General features: G+C 44.5%; 1 protein-coding gene across 3 annotated transcripts in view; it reads right to left on the bottom strand.

Moving 5' to 3' along the window:
- FAM222B (family with sequence similarity 222 member B) overlaps positions 1-13535 on the bottom strand; it is a 35842-nt gene that overhangs the window by 10102 nt on the left and 12205 nt on the right. The window contains exon 1 of one of the 3 annotated variants that reach the window (XM_065647247.1): positions 8333-8398. The exons of the other annotated variants lie outside the window; for them this stretch is intronic. Coding sequence (XP_065503319.1) covers positions 8333-8393 — 61 coding nt within the window. The 5' untranslated portion in view covers positions 8394-8398. Of the gene's footprint in view, positions 1-8332; positions 8399-13535 lie in introns of those variants that run through there. 3 annotated transcript variants of the gene reach the window in all.

Here is a 13535-nt window from a genome sequence, read left to right as displayed (position 1 = left end):
TGCTGCTTGACACATAACTCTGTCCTCAGATTTCAAAGGTGGTTGTTATGAACGGTAAAGAAACCACCATCATTCATTTTACTATATATTGAAATGTGCTGGCTATCTACCAGGTATAGCCAAAGCGAGCCCTCTGGAGAAATCCTGTCAGCTGCTCTTTTACATTTAATAAAAAGGCATGGCATGCATAAATTGAAGGCAAAGTATGTAGCGCTCTGCCTTGTGGCAAGATTAAGCTGCATGCTACAGCTTGTAATTTCTGTGGTCCATTAGGCTGAAAGATGAATGGCTACAACTTCCTTCATTTCACAGGAGACTCGCTAACCTGCACGGCTCCGGGTTAGACAAACTGCAAGACGTGCCTCCTGCACAAAGGAGCGGCAGAGGTGCCACCAACCTGTACTGCAGAGGTTCAGCATTTGGGAAATCAAACCTCAAAACGAACGCATGGAGCACTAAAGCCCTTTATATGTGAACACTGCACAGCTACCCTCAAATCCCGTCGTCGGTGTATAGATACAAGGGGGTTTCCAGCAACAAAACTAAAGCGGGCTCAAAGTCTCCCAACATTAGGAGGATTACAGAGAGAAATCTGAGTTGGAACAAGGTCTCTAGAGGCCACCTGGTCCAAGCCCCTGCTCAAACCCACCCCTGCCACGAGCACTTTAGAAACAGGGAAACGGGGTGTCCGAGCCAAGCTGGAGAAATCAGTTGAATTCTTCTCCCTGCCCAGATCTCTGCAAGCATCGGTGCCACTATACAGGGAGTGCTTTTGCCAAAACACCTAAGGAGCAGCTACAAATGGATTGGCGTGTTATATGGCCCCCCCAAACTCAGAAGGGTTGAAGGCTTCGAAATTAAGTCATTGTTTCAAAACCCCAATTAAAACAAAGATCGAGACAGGTGAAGCAGAAAGCTCAGGACTGGCGCAAGAGGCCATGGCTGCAGAAATCTCGCAGAAGCCGCTTCTGAAAGAGTCGCACTGCCAAGGAGCGCACAATGACGTGAAGGTTCTGGACGACACCCGACGTGGCAGCGTCAACGCCGCGTCCCGGACGGCCCCACTGCCTTCACCTCCAGAAAGCTCCAAAAGCCGATTTCTCTGCAGGGCTGTTTTAAAGACTTTAATTTGAAACCTAACCTCGGACCATCATCACAAGTCAGACCGCGCAAAGAACACCTGCACCCGCACAGCAAACAGCGTGGGCTTAAAGCTTTCCTGTTGCACAGTAATTACTCGCTGTATGTAATTAATTAGCTCCATGTTTGTATGTATCTCCTCGGTTCAACACGCAAAGGCTGATCAAACCAACAGCCAAGAAATCTTGTGCGAATATTAATTTACAAAAACTTCTGCATCTTCACTGTGTGAGCGCTCTCAGAAGCAGACGGAGCATTGCTGACCGAGTCCGCTGGGTGCCGGCGTGACTAACAATTAAAAATAGTTTTGGGCACTGAATGCCGGCTTGACGGCTCCATCTATTGCCCATTCATCCCAACCGCTCAGAGTAACAGCCAGTCAGTGCCACCACAAACAAGCACGCGACCTCGCCACGCCGCAGGGACGACAGCGCAACCAACAGAATAAGTTTACATCACTCTTCATTTCATCCCTAGGAGACAGTAGCGATCTGCGCTACCAGAATTCCAAGATACGTAGTTGTAGAACCTTGTAAAATAGGTCTAAACCCAGATTTTCTTCTCACCCTCTGCAGCAGGTGGAGTTTTTGGAGTCTTTCAGGTGTTTAGAAATTATGACTGAAGACCTATCACATCCACGGCTTAAAGGAATTCCTTTAGGAACTGAAAAGTTGCTCGACCTTTATAGATGAGAGTCATCCGTGGCTAAAAGTATGCCATGTTCAGTGGAACTTTGCCAACAGCCTGTGGGCAGCAGTTTCTTGCCCCAAATTATGCCCAGCAAGACAAAAAAGACAAAACAAGAACCCAGCCCCTTTTAATCGAAGACAAAACCACTGCGAGATGCCAGAGCTTTACCTGAGTAAGCAACAGAAATACCCACAGTCAGCAAGAAAAAAACTAGTAATTGTATTTTCTTTTTTTCCTCATTTCATCAACTTCAAAAGACTGGCAAAAACAAGACCTATTTCTCAGTGAAAAGCAGACAAACAAAATTAAGAGCCTTCACTGTAGTCAGAAAACCACCAGATCACACCATTCCCGTATTCACCTGAGCATCTCCCTTTCACTCCAGTAACGTCTGACGCCAGCCCAGCATTTCTCCCCGTCCCTGCACAACCAAAGGAGCTCAGTGTCTAAAACATCACTGAACCACTGGCAAGTTTGTGTGCAGCCCCAAAAGAGAGAAAAGCGCTTTGCGGTGCAGCACTGCACTCACCGTGCTCTTTGACTGAACGAGTAGCATCTCTGATAGCAAGATACGCGCAGGGTTTGCTCACCTGCTCCATCATTTACGCTCATTGAAACGTGAACACGGTGACTCTGAGTGAGTCTCTTGCTGAAGTGCCACGGAGAAGCTCAGCGCCACAAACACAGCCATGAACAGGATAACGGCACATTAGGAGAGAGAACAAGCGATTAAAAGTGGTCACAGCATCCAACTCAGAATAGCCAGGCTTCTGTGATAAGACAGCTGTATTTCCTTGAAGGTCAAAACATGTATTTACAGCAGCTTTAGCTCCAATACAGAGAGTAATGTTTTAGAGAGGGCTATAAAGGCAAGTTGTTCCCGCAGGCGGATAATAATTTTAGGCGATGGCAAAGGTCCATAAAAGACTGAGGTGGCAATAATCATTTTAAAGGAAATACTGGACTTAGAAAAATCATTTTAACTAAAGCATAACATCATTCTTTTAGCTCAATTTGCAACAACCAAATTGATGCCATCTAGGTCACTGCTGAGCATTAAAAAAAGAAATTCAGACTTATATAGAAGTGCTGAGCATAACTCCGTCACTGAATTCCAGACTATAATTAAAATCCTGCTCCAATTTTTATTCTGTGAAATTAATATAGTTTTTCAAAACAGAGATCTCAGTATTTGGAAGCAAATGCATTTGAAATATTTTTACAAACCAGGCGCTTTTTTTTGGTTAGAAATTAATTAGCATTTATTCCCTTTGAGATACTCAGCACCTGACTACTACTTTCTGACCTGACTCGGAACAAGCTATCGCAGACAACTCCAACATACCACCCAGCTAAAATGAAGTAAAATCCCCCGCACGGGCTGTGTTTAGGATTGAGGTGAGTATTAACGGCTGTTTCAAACCATTATGCACGGTCTCAGGTCGGCAGCGCAGGATCCTGACGCAAAACCGCATCATCCCCTCCTGTGCTTGGTTTTATTGCTTCTAATTAGTCCAGAGCAGGAGATAAACCGAACTTGGCATGTCGAGACTTCTCGCCAGCAGACTTGGCTCCACGGCAGCAATTTGTGTGGGCACCAGCACCTGCAAAGCTCCCCATGGTGTTCCTGCCCCAGCCCCTCCCAGGATGGGCCGTGTGTTACTGGGGGAACCGGAATGGACACGGTGAAATGGGAACCGAGTGGTTTTTTGACTCAGTAACACTCATCTAAACCAGTCGGCTTTGGTACCCAGCAATGGAAGGCTGCTGCAGAACCCTTAAGGTTTTTAAGTTGTATTTTCAACTGTTTCTGTGTACTGCCAAACACAGCACAACGAGCTTTGTCTTGAAAATATCTATAAAAAGATAAATTACATTCCTAGAGGAAAACAATCTTTAGATTGGAATAAATAAATACCCCTCTTTGAAGTGATTTTAATCTAATCTGGCTGCAGGATATAATCTTAGCAGCACATGTACTGTAGGATGCTCTATTAAATAGTTAGCAGGTTTAGACACATGAACCTATTTTTTTTATCTTGTAAGAATTATTAATAATTAAATCAAAGCATGTTAAGCTTAAGACGGATTTGCAGTGCTTGGGATTTGGGGGGTAATTGTCACATCCCCACAATGACTGTTATATTCAGTCTCACCTGCACATCAGAGTGGTTTTTGGTGCAGGCTGCACCGATTTTCAGAGTCAGTCCTGTCACTACAAATGCACATGGGGTGAGAGAGAAAAACCCACCTCCACCCATTGCTCAAGGACACCCTCCCTCTAGAGCTAAGAATCAGTTCCTGTAAAATTTACCATGATATTGCCTTTCTGGACTAAAAATATATAGTATTTTCTGTCTGATATTCAAAGATTACTATCGCCTCTGCCAGATCCAGTGCTCAGGCCAGGGGAGACTTTTACCAGCTAGAGTAAAACCCAGGTGTAAAGCAACTCGGTGCTAGGAAACCTCTAATACTCTAACACAGCTTTACCATTATATAAACACACTGCACATGCAGTTATTGCAAAGTTTTTAAATATACCAGTCTCCTTAGCTCTCAAGAGGCCTTACAGGGTAAGCGCACAAAGGAAACACTCCCCACAAACCATCCCCGGCCCGTGAAATATGGGAAACTGAGCTGGTTTAGACGACAGCGAGCTGCTGAAGTTTAAAGTTGGGTTCCTGAAAGTAAACATGCATGTTTGAAATTCCATGATTAACTGTGGGCTTGTTCACAAAGCTCAGGGCTGGGAGGAAGCAGGAGCATCTACCCACACACAAAAGAAAAGCTCCAAACCATTCCAAGTTTCCAGCACCCTGGGGTCCCATAAGCCGTGCGAGAGTTGTTAAGCACTTGCGGCTGGGCTGATACGCTTCGCTTCTCCTCGTTATTCACAAGGCAGCCCCGTGAAATTCCCTCGCCGCCGGCGGGGTTTACGGCAACCCCCAAGTGCACGCAGCACATTCCAAGTTCAGCATATACACATGCTGCAAATAAAAACAAAAACTAACTTGGGCTTGTGAAGTTTCTTTGGTACAAATGTCTGTAAGACCTTGCCAGGAAACATAATTGAATCTGGGCCAATTTTCATGCTCCAAGGGAAACCCGGTGTCTCATTTGCCCCCCAGCAGGCTGCTCAAGACCAAATGAAACTCATTCCTTTTCCATCTCCCAAAGTAACCTAAAATCTAGGGCTTTCAAAAATTTGTTTGTGTCAACAGCAGAGGCTGAACACTCCCCGCGCTTCAACCTCAGCGTTCAATACGATTCCTTCCAGTCATTCATAACTCACTTGACAGTGTCTAGACTAATCCTGCAGGCTTCCTGCCTTTCTCCAGCCCTAAAATTCCCTTTTATTTTTGGGCACTTACCAGAATGGCCCTTTCCTGGGACTGCTGAAGAGCCGGAGATAAATCTTACCATTTCCTGGAACAAAATTACCAAACTAGCTCTGTATTCATCGCCGGCCAGGATCACATCCTCCTAATGTTTTATAAATGGAAAACTGCAAAATAATGCGCAGAGAGGTAGTCTTTTGAAATGGCAATAAATCACAGTAACATCGAGTGTACTTGGGGATAAATAAATAGGAAGACTGAACAATAGAAAGTTGCTTTTTGTAACAAGTGGAGTGCACTGTCAGCATCTGCCAGCACAGGACCTTTTGGCTTTCAGCATTCAGGTGGACCTTTTGTAGAGCCCTGCAACTGTTTCCATCAAAATCAATTTTTGCTTCTTGCAGTTTAATTAACTATGATTTTGCTTGTAAAGCATTTCACCTTTTGGGCTGACCTTCATTTATAATGTCACTCAGGCAACAAAATTAAATAGTTTGGAGGGGAAGGCAGAGAGAATTTAAATGCACGTGGGGTGCTTGGGGAGGCACGTGCTGCAGCACAGCTCTGCTCCCCTCCCCGAGCTGGGACGGCAATGCTCAACAAGGAATAAAACGAAGAAATTTCGAGGTAGCAACACTTAAATGGAATATTGTTCATATCACACGCCTCATGCCGAAGGGTCAGCACTAAAGGCTTCCAGGTTGGCAATTTTGAACGGGGTGTAGTGCAGTAAAAAAAGCCAAGGCGGGCAGGTACAGCCACGTGTGACATCGGATTCACTCTTCGGATAAAGCACCAGCAAGCTCAAGGTTATGATCTCAGAGTTTAAAAAGCCTTTTTTTAGGTCGGTCCCAAGAGATTATTTTAAAACACAGCACTACGCATTTGCTGAAGAGTAGAACAGCTGGCTGTAATTGTAAGATGGATTTTTACATAGCTTCTGACCTTTCATCTAATTGAGGCCTAAAGAAGAAAAAAAGAGGAAAAGCTACACGTCACTTCAGTTATTGAAATCCATCAAGCTCAGACTTTAGCCTTGGGATAGTCACAGCCAAAAAATTGACTTGGAAGTAATTATCACTGCTATCTGCAATAAAAGTTAATTGGACATAATTGAACTAAAGCCCTAATCTGAATGAAGCTGTTGCTGGCAAGACGCCTGCTCCTGCCTGCACTTTGCCAACGAAACTGCCAGCAGTCAAATGGACAAACCCGAGGCTGCTCCTACAGTCTGCCTACTGCAAATCACCATTTTGCAAACAGCTCGTTAGCTGGGCCAAGATAAAGCCATTAAGAGGGCCCATCCTCACCAAACACACCCTTGGACAACACTCAAACACCTCCAAGGCGCAGAGTTTCCAAAACAAGTTTCAGTTTTACTGACCTCTTAATTACATAGACTGAAACACAAGATTCGTGTCACAAGATGCTGGTTTCATCAGCCCTGAACGCTGTAAATACCAGTACAAATAATGTACTTTTTGAGCACATAAAGATACCAACTCAAAAGGTTTTCAGCGCGGATAATTTACCACCTTCATGCAGTTCAATAGCCTTTCCTGTTGCAGGACCAGCTCCTTTCATCTCCTCAGCGGAGCAGACAATTAGCTGCTTTTTGTGCTCAGCTCATGCAGGTGGCTGGGGGAAGGGAGCCTCCAACTAAATTCCTGCTGATTCGTCTATTTATATTTTGCATTTTTTTTAACTAACAGACCAGAAAGCGGTCGTCATCCCCCATACTACTTTAGAACTTCCAATTTTAATTATTAACACTCTACCCTTCAACCAAAGCATATCAAAGCACTTAACGAACATTACCGAAGCCACATAACCACTCTGACACGGGCAAAAATTGCACACAACTCCTTTTACAGAGGCTTAAGGTTTTTTGACCAGATTTATGACAGAAGACTGGTCTCCTGATTATGGGCTAGCCTGTGACAGGAGAGACCAAGGGAAGCATCCAGCTCACCACAGGTTCCTGATGTAATTCTGGATGAAGCATTTAATCACCTGATGCCACGGTCGCTCCTCGTTAAAAGGGCAGCAGCGGGTGACAGTTTTCTACCACTGGAGAAGACCGTGAAGATAAATGAAAGTGCGGAGCATTCAATACCACCATGACTTCTCGTGTCAGGCTTACAAGGTCACGGTCGGGCAGTCTCTGGGGAGAACCAGACACAGATCACCCTTCCCTCTCCTCGGCACCATTTGCTCACCCTGGCTCCTCTGCATTTTCGTGGCTCAGAACAGAACTTTTTAGCTCAAGAAAGCTGCAACGGAGAACCAGTGACATCAATTCCTTTTCATGACCCAAATCAGTGGCTTATTTTACTTCGCTCAAAGCCCTCACCTCTTTTTAAGTCTATTTTTAGATTTAACTCCGTATTCTGCAACATGGCAGGAGGTGACAGACGAGAGGCGTAAGTAGGTCCTGCCAGGTGTTGCGGGCCGCTTCCAAGGCGAAGGAAAGATGGAGAAAAGACAAGTCGGGACGATTGTAGGGCCTGGCCAAAGCTTCAAAGGAGTATTTCTGGCTGTGCTTGAAACACAGATGCTAGTGGTCAGTTGTGAGACAGACGAGATATTGCCTTTACCATGGGAACATATGCAAGAAATAGGAAAATTGACCTGCCCGAAGTCAAAAGCGATTTGAATAACTTTGTATCTGCCTCCTCTGAATTTTCACTACACTAAAGCATCCTGACCTTTAATTAATTTTCCTTCTCCTTTTATATGGTAACTTGCAACTCCAAGTTTTTAATGTTGTACTGGTGGGAAACAGGGATGAAGAAGACAGTCTGGGATGTATCTTCGTTATGTTTCACAGTGCATAAATCTGCACAGTCATTTAGGAGAGCGAGCAAAGGATGCTACAGTGAAACTGCAGCAGTTAAGAGCACAGGTCAGGTACATACAGCATTGTCATCAATATCATAACTTGCCCAGGATATTAGGTTTACATTTGTATTTCCAAAAGAGACTCCTTACCCATCATTGCAATATTCATAGAAGATACAATTTCCTTCAACAAGATACTGGGAGGCACAAACAAACATTCCTTCCTCCATCCACTATCCTCAGGGCAAACTAAACCCACTTTCTTCCTACATGAATCCATAATATTGCAGCAGCTACAACAAAATACAGAACAGACTTACAGATACGAGTGTGCGTGTTTTCCCGTGAACATGACGGGATTAAGGCTGAGATGACTTCCATCCAAAGCAAACCCAGAGCAGCCCAGCAACTACCGACTACAGGATGCTGCTCACACACACCCCGAGGGAGGCACCATGCGTTCTCACCAACAGACATTCTCCATCCTCGTACGCAACTTCCTTCTGCCTTCAAGTGATAAGAAACCAAAATACACATTGACCCCTTTCCCATCGTTTGCAGTTATAACCTCAACATCGCCAGCAAGAGCGCAAAGTGCGTCGGGGTAACGTGCAGCTTTCCTATGTGTTCGATGGCTGGGAGGAGCAGGAGGTTGTAATTCTGGCTTTACTTTGCCACACAGGACATGCAAGAGCTGGGAGCTTCCTCATGCCGCTCTCGGCCAGAATTCCTCCCTCTTGACCCTCTTGCCTTCCCAGACCTGAAAAGGAAACTTTCTCTAAGTACAGCAAACAGCTGCCCAGGCAAAGGGGAAAGGAAACACGAAATAGTTCCCTCTCCAGCAGCTGCTTCGCACAGATCGCTATTATCATTATCTTCTCTCATTCCACACTTACTCTGGAAAAAGCCCAGAATTTAAGTCTTAATCGTGACTTACAGAAATCCTTGTGGCTGCACATGACAGAAGTATGACAGTTTTTCCTTCTACAATATTGTTAGAAGTTACAGATTATGACAGTTCCCTGAGCAGGAAAGTAACTATCTTCCCCTGTTTATTACAAGCTGATTATTTTTAAAAACCTATTTTTTTCAGAGCTAACTTTGAACAAATTTTACCTCTATGCAACACACAAACAACAAGCCAGACATTTGTTAGATACTGAAAAATACATTCAAGTCCTGTTTTAAAAATAGATGCACTTGAAAATGAGAAATATTTGCAAATAAGATGAGGCAGAATGAATTAGATTTCATACAAAACAAAAAACTGAACTTGCATATTAAGAAAGAAATAAAGAGTGACTCACTTGCAGACCAGGTGTGCGAACACAGGTGGGCAGGCTCACAGGGCGGATGGATTTAAGTTTGTGTTGGTTATGCACGTGTACCATTTTGACCTGTACAATTACGCTAACAGTTGTTTGGTTTAGTATTTAGCTCTCTGGATACTGAATTAAGGTCCCACCTATGGTAGAAAATTTAACAGCCTATTTACGAAGTAAATGGAAAAATATACGGCAGATTTTTATTTAAGATACAAAATTGGAGATCTCAGTCTCATTGTGCACAGTGCTAGAGCTTCCTATCGGACCATGAACACATCAGCTCTTAGTGCCATGTTTCACCATTTGTAAGGGCAAGATAAGACCTTCTTCTGTAGCTGGAGATATTGTGCAGCCTACTGTAAAGATGAAAAGCGTTCTAAGAACCTCCAACAGAGGCTGCAACACAAGTACAAACCACTCACCAGTAGAAAATACAAGCCATCAGGTGAATACCAAAGAGCTGGAGCAGACACCGAGATGGCGTTTTCCCATCAACCTTCAGAATGCGGTGCTGGTGTCCCGCTGGTTTGTCCTGACACAGACCTAGCTAGCATCCTTATCAATCTTCCAAGAAACCCAAAGACCATCTCATAACAACCCAACAGAAGAAAGGACAAGAAATACATTAATTGTGAGCTACTGGAAAAAGTCTCTGCTATTCTCAGCACTTTCCTGAGAAGCATGAAAACCAGCCAGCTGCAAGGCTGGCAGCTCAAACAGCCTCAGGGAAAGCAACGCGAGTGTGCAAGATGTTTTCAAAACCTCTGCACGCCACAAGCACCAGAGATATTTGTCTGTAGGCCTGATAAAATGCTTCAGCATGACCTCACCTGATTCCTCTAGCAGTCGCCAACAAACCTCCTTTCTCCAAACTTTACATTCACAAAAGATTTCTTTTTTCTCTTCTACTGACTACAGGTGAGCAGATTGGTGTTTGCTTTTGTGCATCCTTTCTCGTCCACGCTTGCCTTGCTCTTTAAAAAAAAAAAAAACCACAACAACACATACAGCAATAAATAAATTGTGCAGACAGGACGCAGAGGCAGCTGTAACGGTACTACAGTCAGCGAGACATCCCTTCGCATGGTAAACACAACCTGGCTGCGTGGGTGAGAACAAATGCTGCTCCTGCAGCCCGTACGACTGCGCCTCACCACAAACACAGCGCGAACCTGCCCGCATGGGCGCTGTGCTCCCGGAACCCTCCGCAGCGTGTCCTGTGCTAAAAGGCAGCACATCCCCTCTGAACACTGTGCCGGAGTCTGGTCAAGTGTCTACTTGAGACAGTTATTCAGGCGATCCCCAAAGTATTGCTCGATTTTAATTTCCAACTTGTCTTTCTAACCACAGAATTGCTACAGTCAACAAATTCAAAAGGTAAATTTTTCTACCTTCAATGAACTGCATTAGTACTGTTTATGTGATTGATAAACACTCTACAGAAGCAGTAATTAATGTATTTTTTCCTTGGAAGACACACTGAAACCCTTTGCACTCAGACACTTAATGAAAAGCAATTTATCAACTTGCTTTGAATAGCTGAACCTGACTCCTTAATGCAGAAAGAAACGCAGTTTGCTTTAAGCGCTACTACTCTGAAAAAGTAATGCATACTGCAACATTATGAACGCCATCAGACATGGATCGGATTTTGATCAGGATGACACCGACCACAGCGCTCATCTCGCTGAGAAACGGGGTATGATTTAGCATGGCTTAGCTGGGATCCTTTCCCCCGGAATGCCGTCAAACAGGAGATTCACAGATGTGCTGTTCCAGGGCGAAGGTCAGAAGTGCTTTTTTTCAGGACATCGAATTCCAAATTCTCCCACGCTGGCACGGCTGGGAGCCTTCTCACCGCTTCTCATGGCACGTTTGCTGGGAAGCAGCATCTCAGTGTATTTCAGCCTGGACATGTGTTCAGCTGCTCACAAAGTGGACAAAAATAAAGTCCTTACAGAGTGTTTGAATGCTAATTTCTCAATTTGAGTGTTGCTTTGTATAGTTGACATATGCAAAAAAAAAAGTATCTAGGAGGAAACATTTGACATCACAGAAAATTTTATGTTGGTATTAACCGCTGGGGGGATTAACCAACCTTCAAAGCCTAAAATCTAAACTCGCATATCTGGGAGTATAGGCTACGGATTTCCAATATAGAAACAGGTCTGTATTCCATGTGGCAGACTTAACGGAAGGATTACATATTTCCATTGCACATATAAGTCTGTTTCCCATTCCTGCAGTGTCGTGCTCCCTTCCATTTGTCTTTTGATGCAGATAAAAGCCAATGCAGATTGCAACTGCTGATACAGAGAAAGGCGCAAGACACAGTGCGCCTTTGGACTAAGGAAAAAAAAGGACTCAGGTCTGGACTGCTAGAGCGTGTCAAGAGATTGTCTTTGAAACTAGAAAACTAGAAATGAAAGCGCTGCGTTTTTATTTGATTTGATCAAAGCGACTGGAGGGGAGGGGGGAGAAATCACATCCTACAGATGCAGGCTAAAATTTAACTACTTCGCACATAATGTGGGACCAGCTGATCCCATACAGACATAAATAAAGAGAGAAAACAAAGAGATAAAGTCACTCTCGCTTTGAATACGTCGCTTCCACAGATCGTTGCTTCAGGGTCTGCCAAGGAGCAACAGGAACCCATTTCAAAGCCAGAGGAAGCACGTACCCAGTACTCTCGCCACAGGCACATTTTCAGTCTCCGGTGAAGAGTAAAGGAGCGAGCTCCTGTCAAATCGGAGAAAACATACTCCAAATGTAAAGGCTATTTGAATAAATAACCTGTGTGACACTGCTCCACCGATCTGACTGTGGGACACTGGCAAACCGTGGCAATCTTCCAGAGGAGGGCTTTGTACTGCCAGCTGCAAAGGGTCAAGACTGTAATTCTCCTTGAACGGAGCACCCACTCCAGTATGGGCTCAGCATCGGGACAACGAGGCTTTCCACAAGTACAAGTCACAGTACAGGTGCCAGCCTTGCAGATCCCAAACAGATACCTCTAGCTGACACGCTCCCTTATAGAAAGGATTTTAACCATCTGCTGGATAGGCTGTGTGCTCATGGACATTTCTAATGGCAGAGGGTGAACCATTTAGATCACCTCCGGGCTGAAATGATCTAGGTCTTTGGCTTTCACTAAAAATTCAGCAGAAGTCATTTTAACAAGTGAAGCAGACAACAGTCTCGCAGAGGAGATCAAAAAGCTCTCCAGATGTTTATTTTAAATGAAATTCAGAAGCCAGTATAAACCAGATTTTAAACATTGAATAATCCTTACCATAATTTGCATGAGAAAAACAGGAAAAAGGTTCCATCCTGCCACTCTGAAACTCTCCAGGAACACGCAGGGTTAGATTTTGTTCCTAGACTCTTCAGATGAGAATTCAAAATATGAACAGCCCCACGCTGCAATCTGAATGTTTGTCCTCTGCGTTATACACTTTGATGGATGCTCAACACACGCATATGGGGGCATCCCGTATGAAGGAAGCCTTTGACTTTCCTCACCAGGATTATTCAAAATTGTGGGCTGAAAAGTGGCTAAAATTGTCAGTCCTGAATCTTGAACTTCTTCTCATCTTGCTGCTTCATTGAATGCCTCCTGATTGTACAAAAGCAGAATGTTCAGACGTCAATCTAAGTAGCTTGGGTGTTATGCTGACAATGTCTCCGGAGAGAGGCAGAGAAGAGAGGACAGATTTCCAATAGCTCAGATGCTTCTCTGTAAGGGAAGCTGCTACACAGCAAGAGAGATAAATAAAGAGGGAAAGTAACACGCCAGAGAACTTTTACCAAGGTGACATCAGGATGCTGAACGCTACCCATCTGCAGGGAAAGATTCAGATGCCTGTTCCTCTACACATATCCATCCACTTGCTGGCAACAACAGCCTTTATTAAATCGAACCAGTTCTAATCAAGAAAGATGGATATTGCAAAGACAATATTTGCTAAGACGATATTTGCTAACAAATACAAAAGGAAAACCAACAGAACCAGTCCTGGATGGGTGCCCTCTGCAGCAAAACACAGCCCCGTGGTGCACGCATAGCCCCTGCACGACTCGGGAACAGGCAACACCGGCTATCCCAGCCTGAATGGGGGACAACTCCGCTCTACCAACGCTGGCAGCTCCTCGCTTGCAGCTGAGGGGATTCTGGACCCGTTCGGACCAAAGCAGA

This window comes from Caloenas nicobarica, chromosome 17 (assembly GCF_036013445.1).
Source record: "Caloenas nicobarica isolate bCalNic1 chromosome 17, bCalNic1.hap1, whole genome shotgun sequence".
NCBI lineage: Eukaryota > Metazoa > Chordata > Aves > Columbiformes > Columbidae > Caloenas > Caloenas nicobarica.
This window is presented reverse-complemented; position numbering and strand designations above follow the sequence as displayed.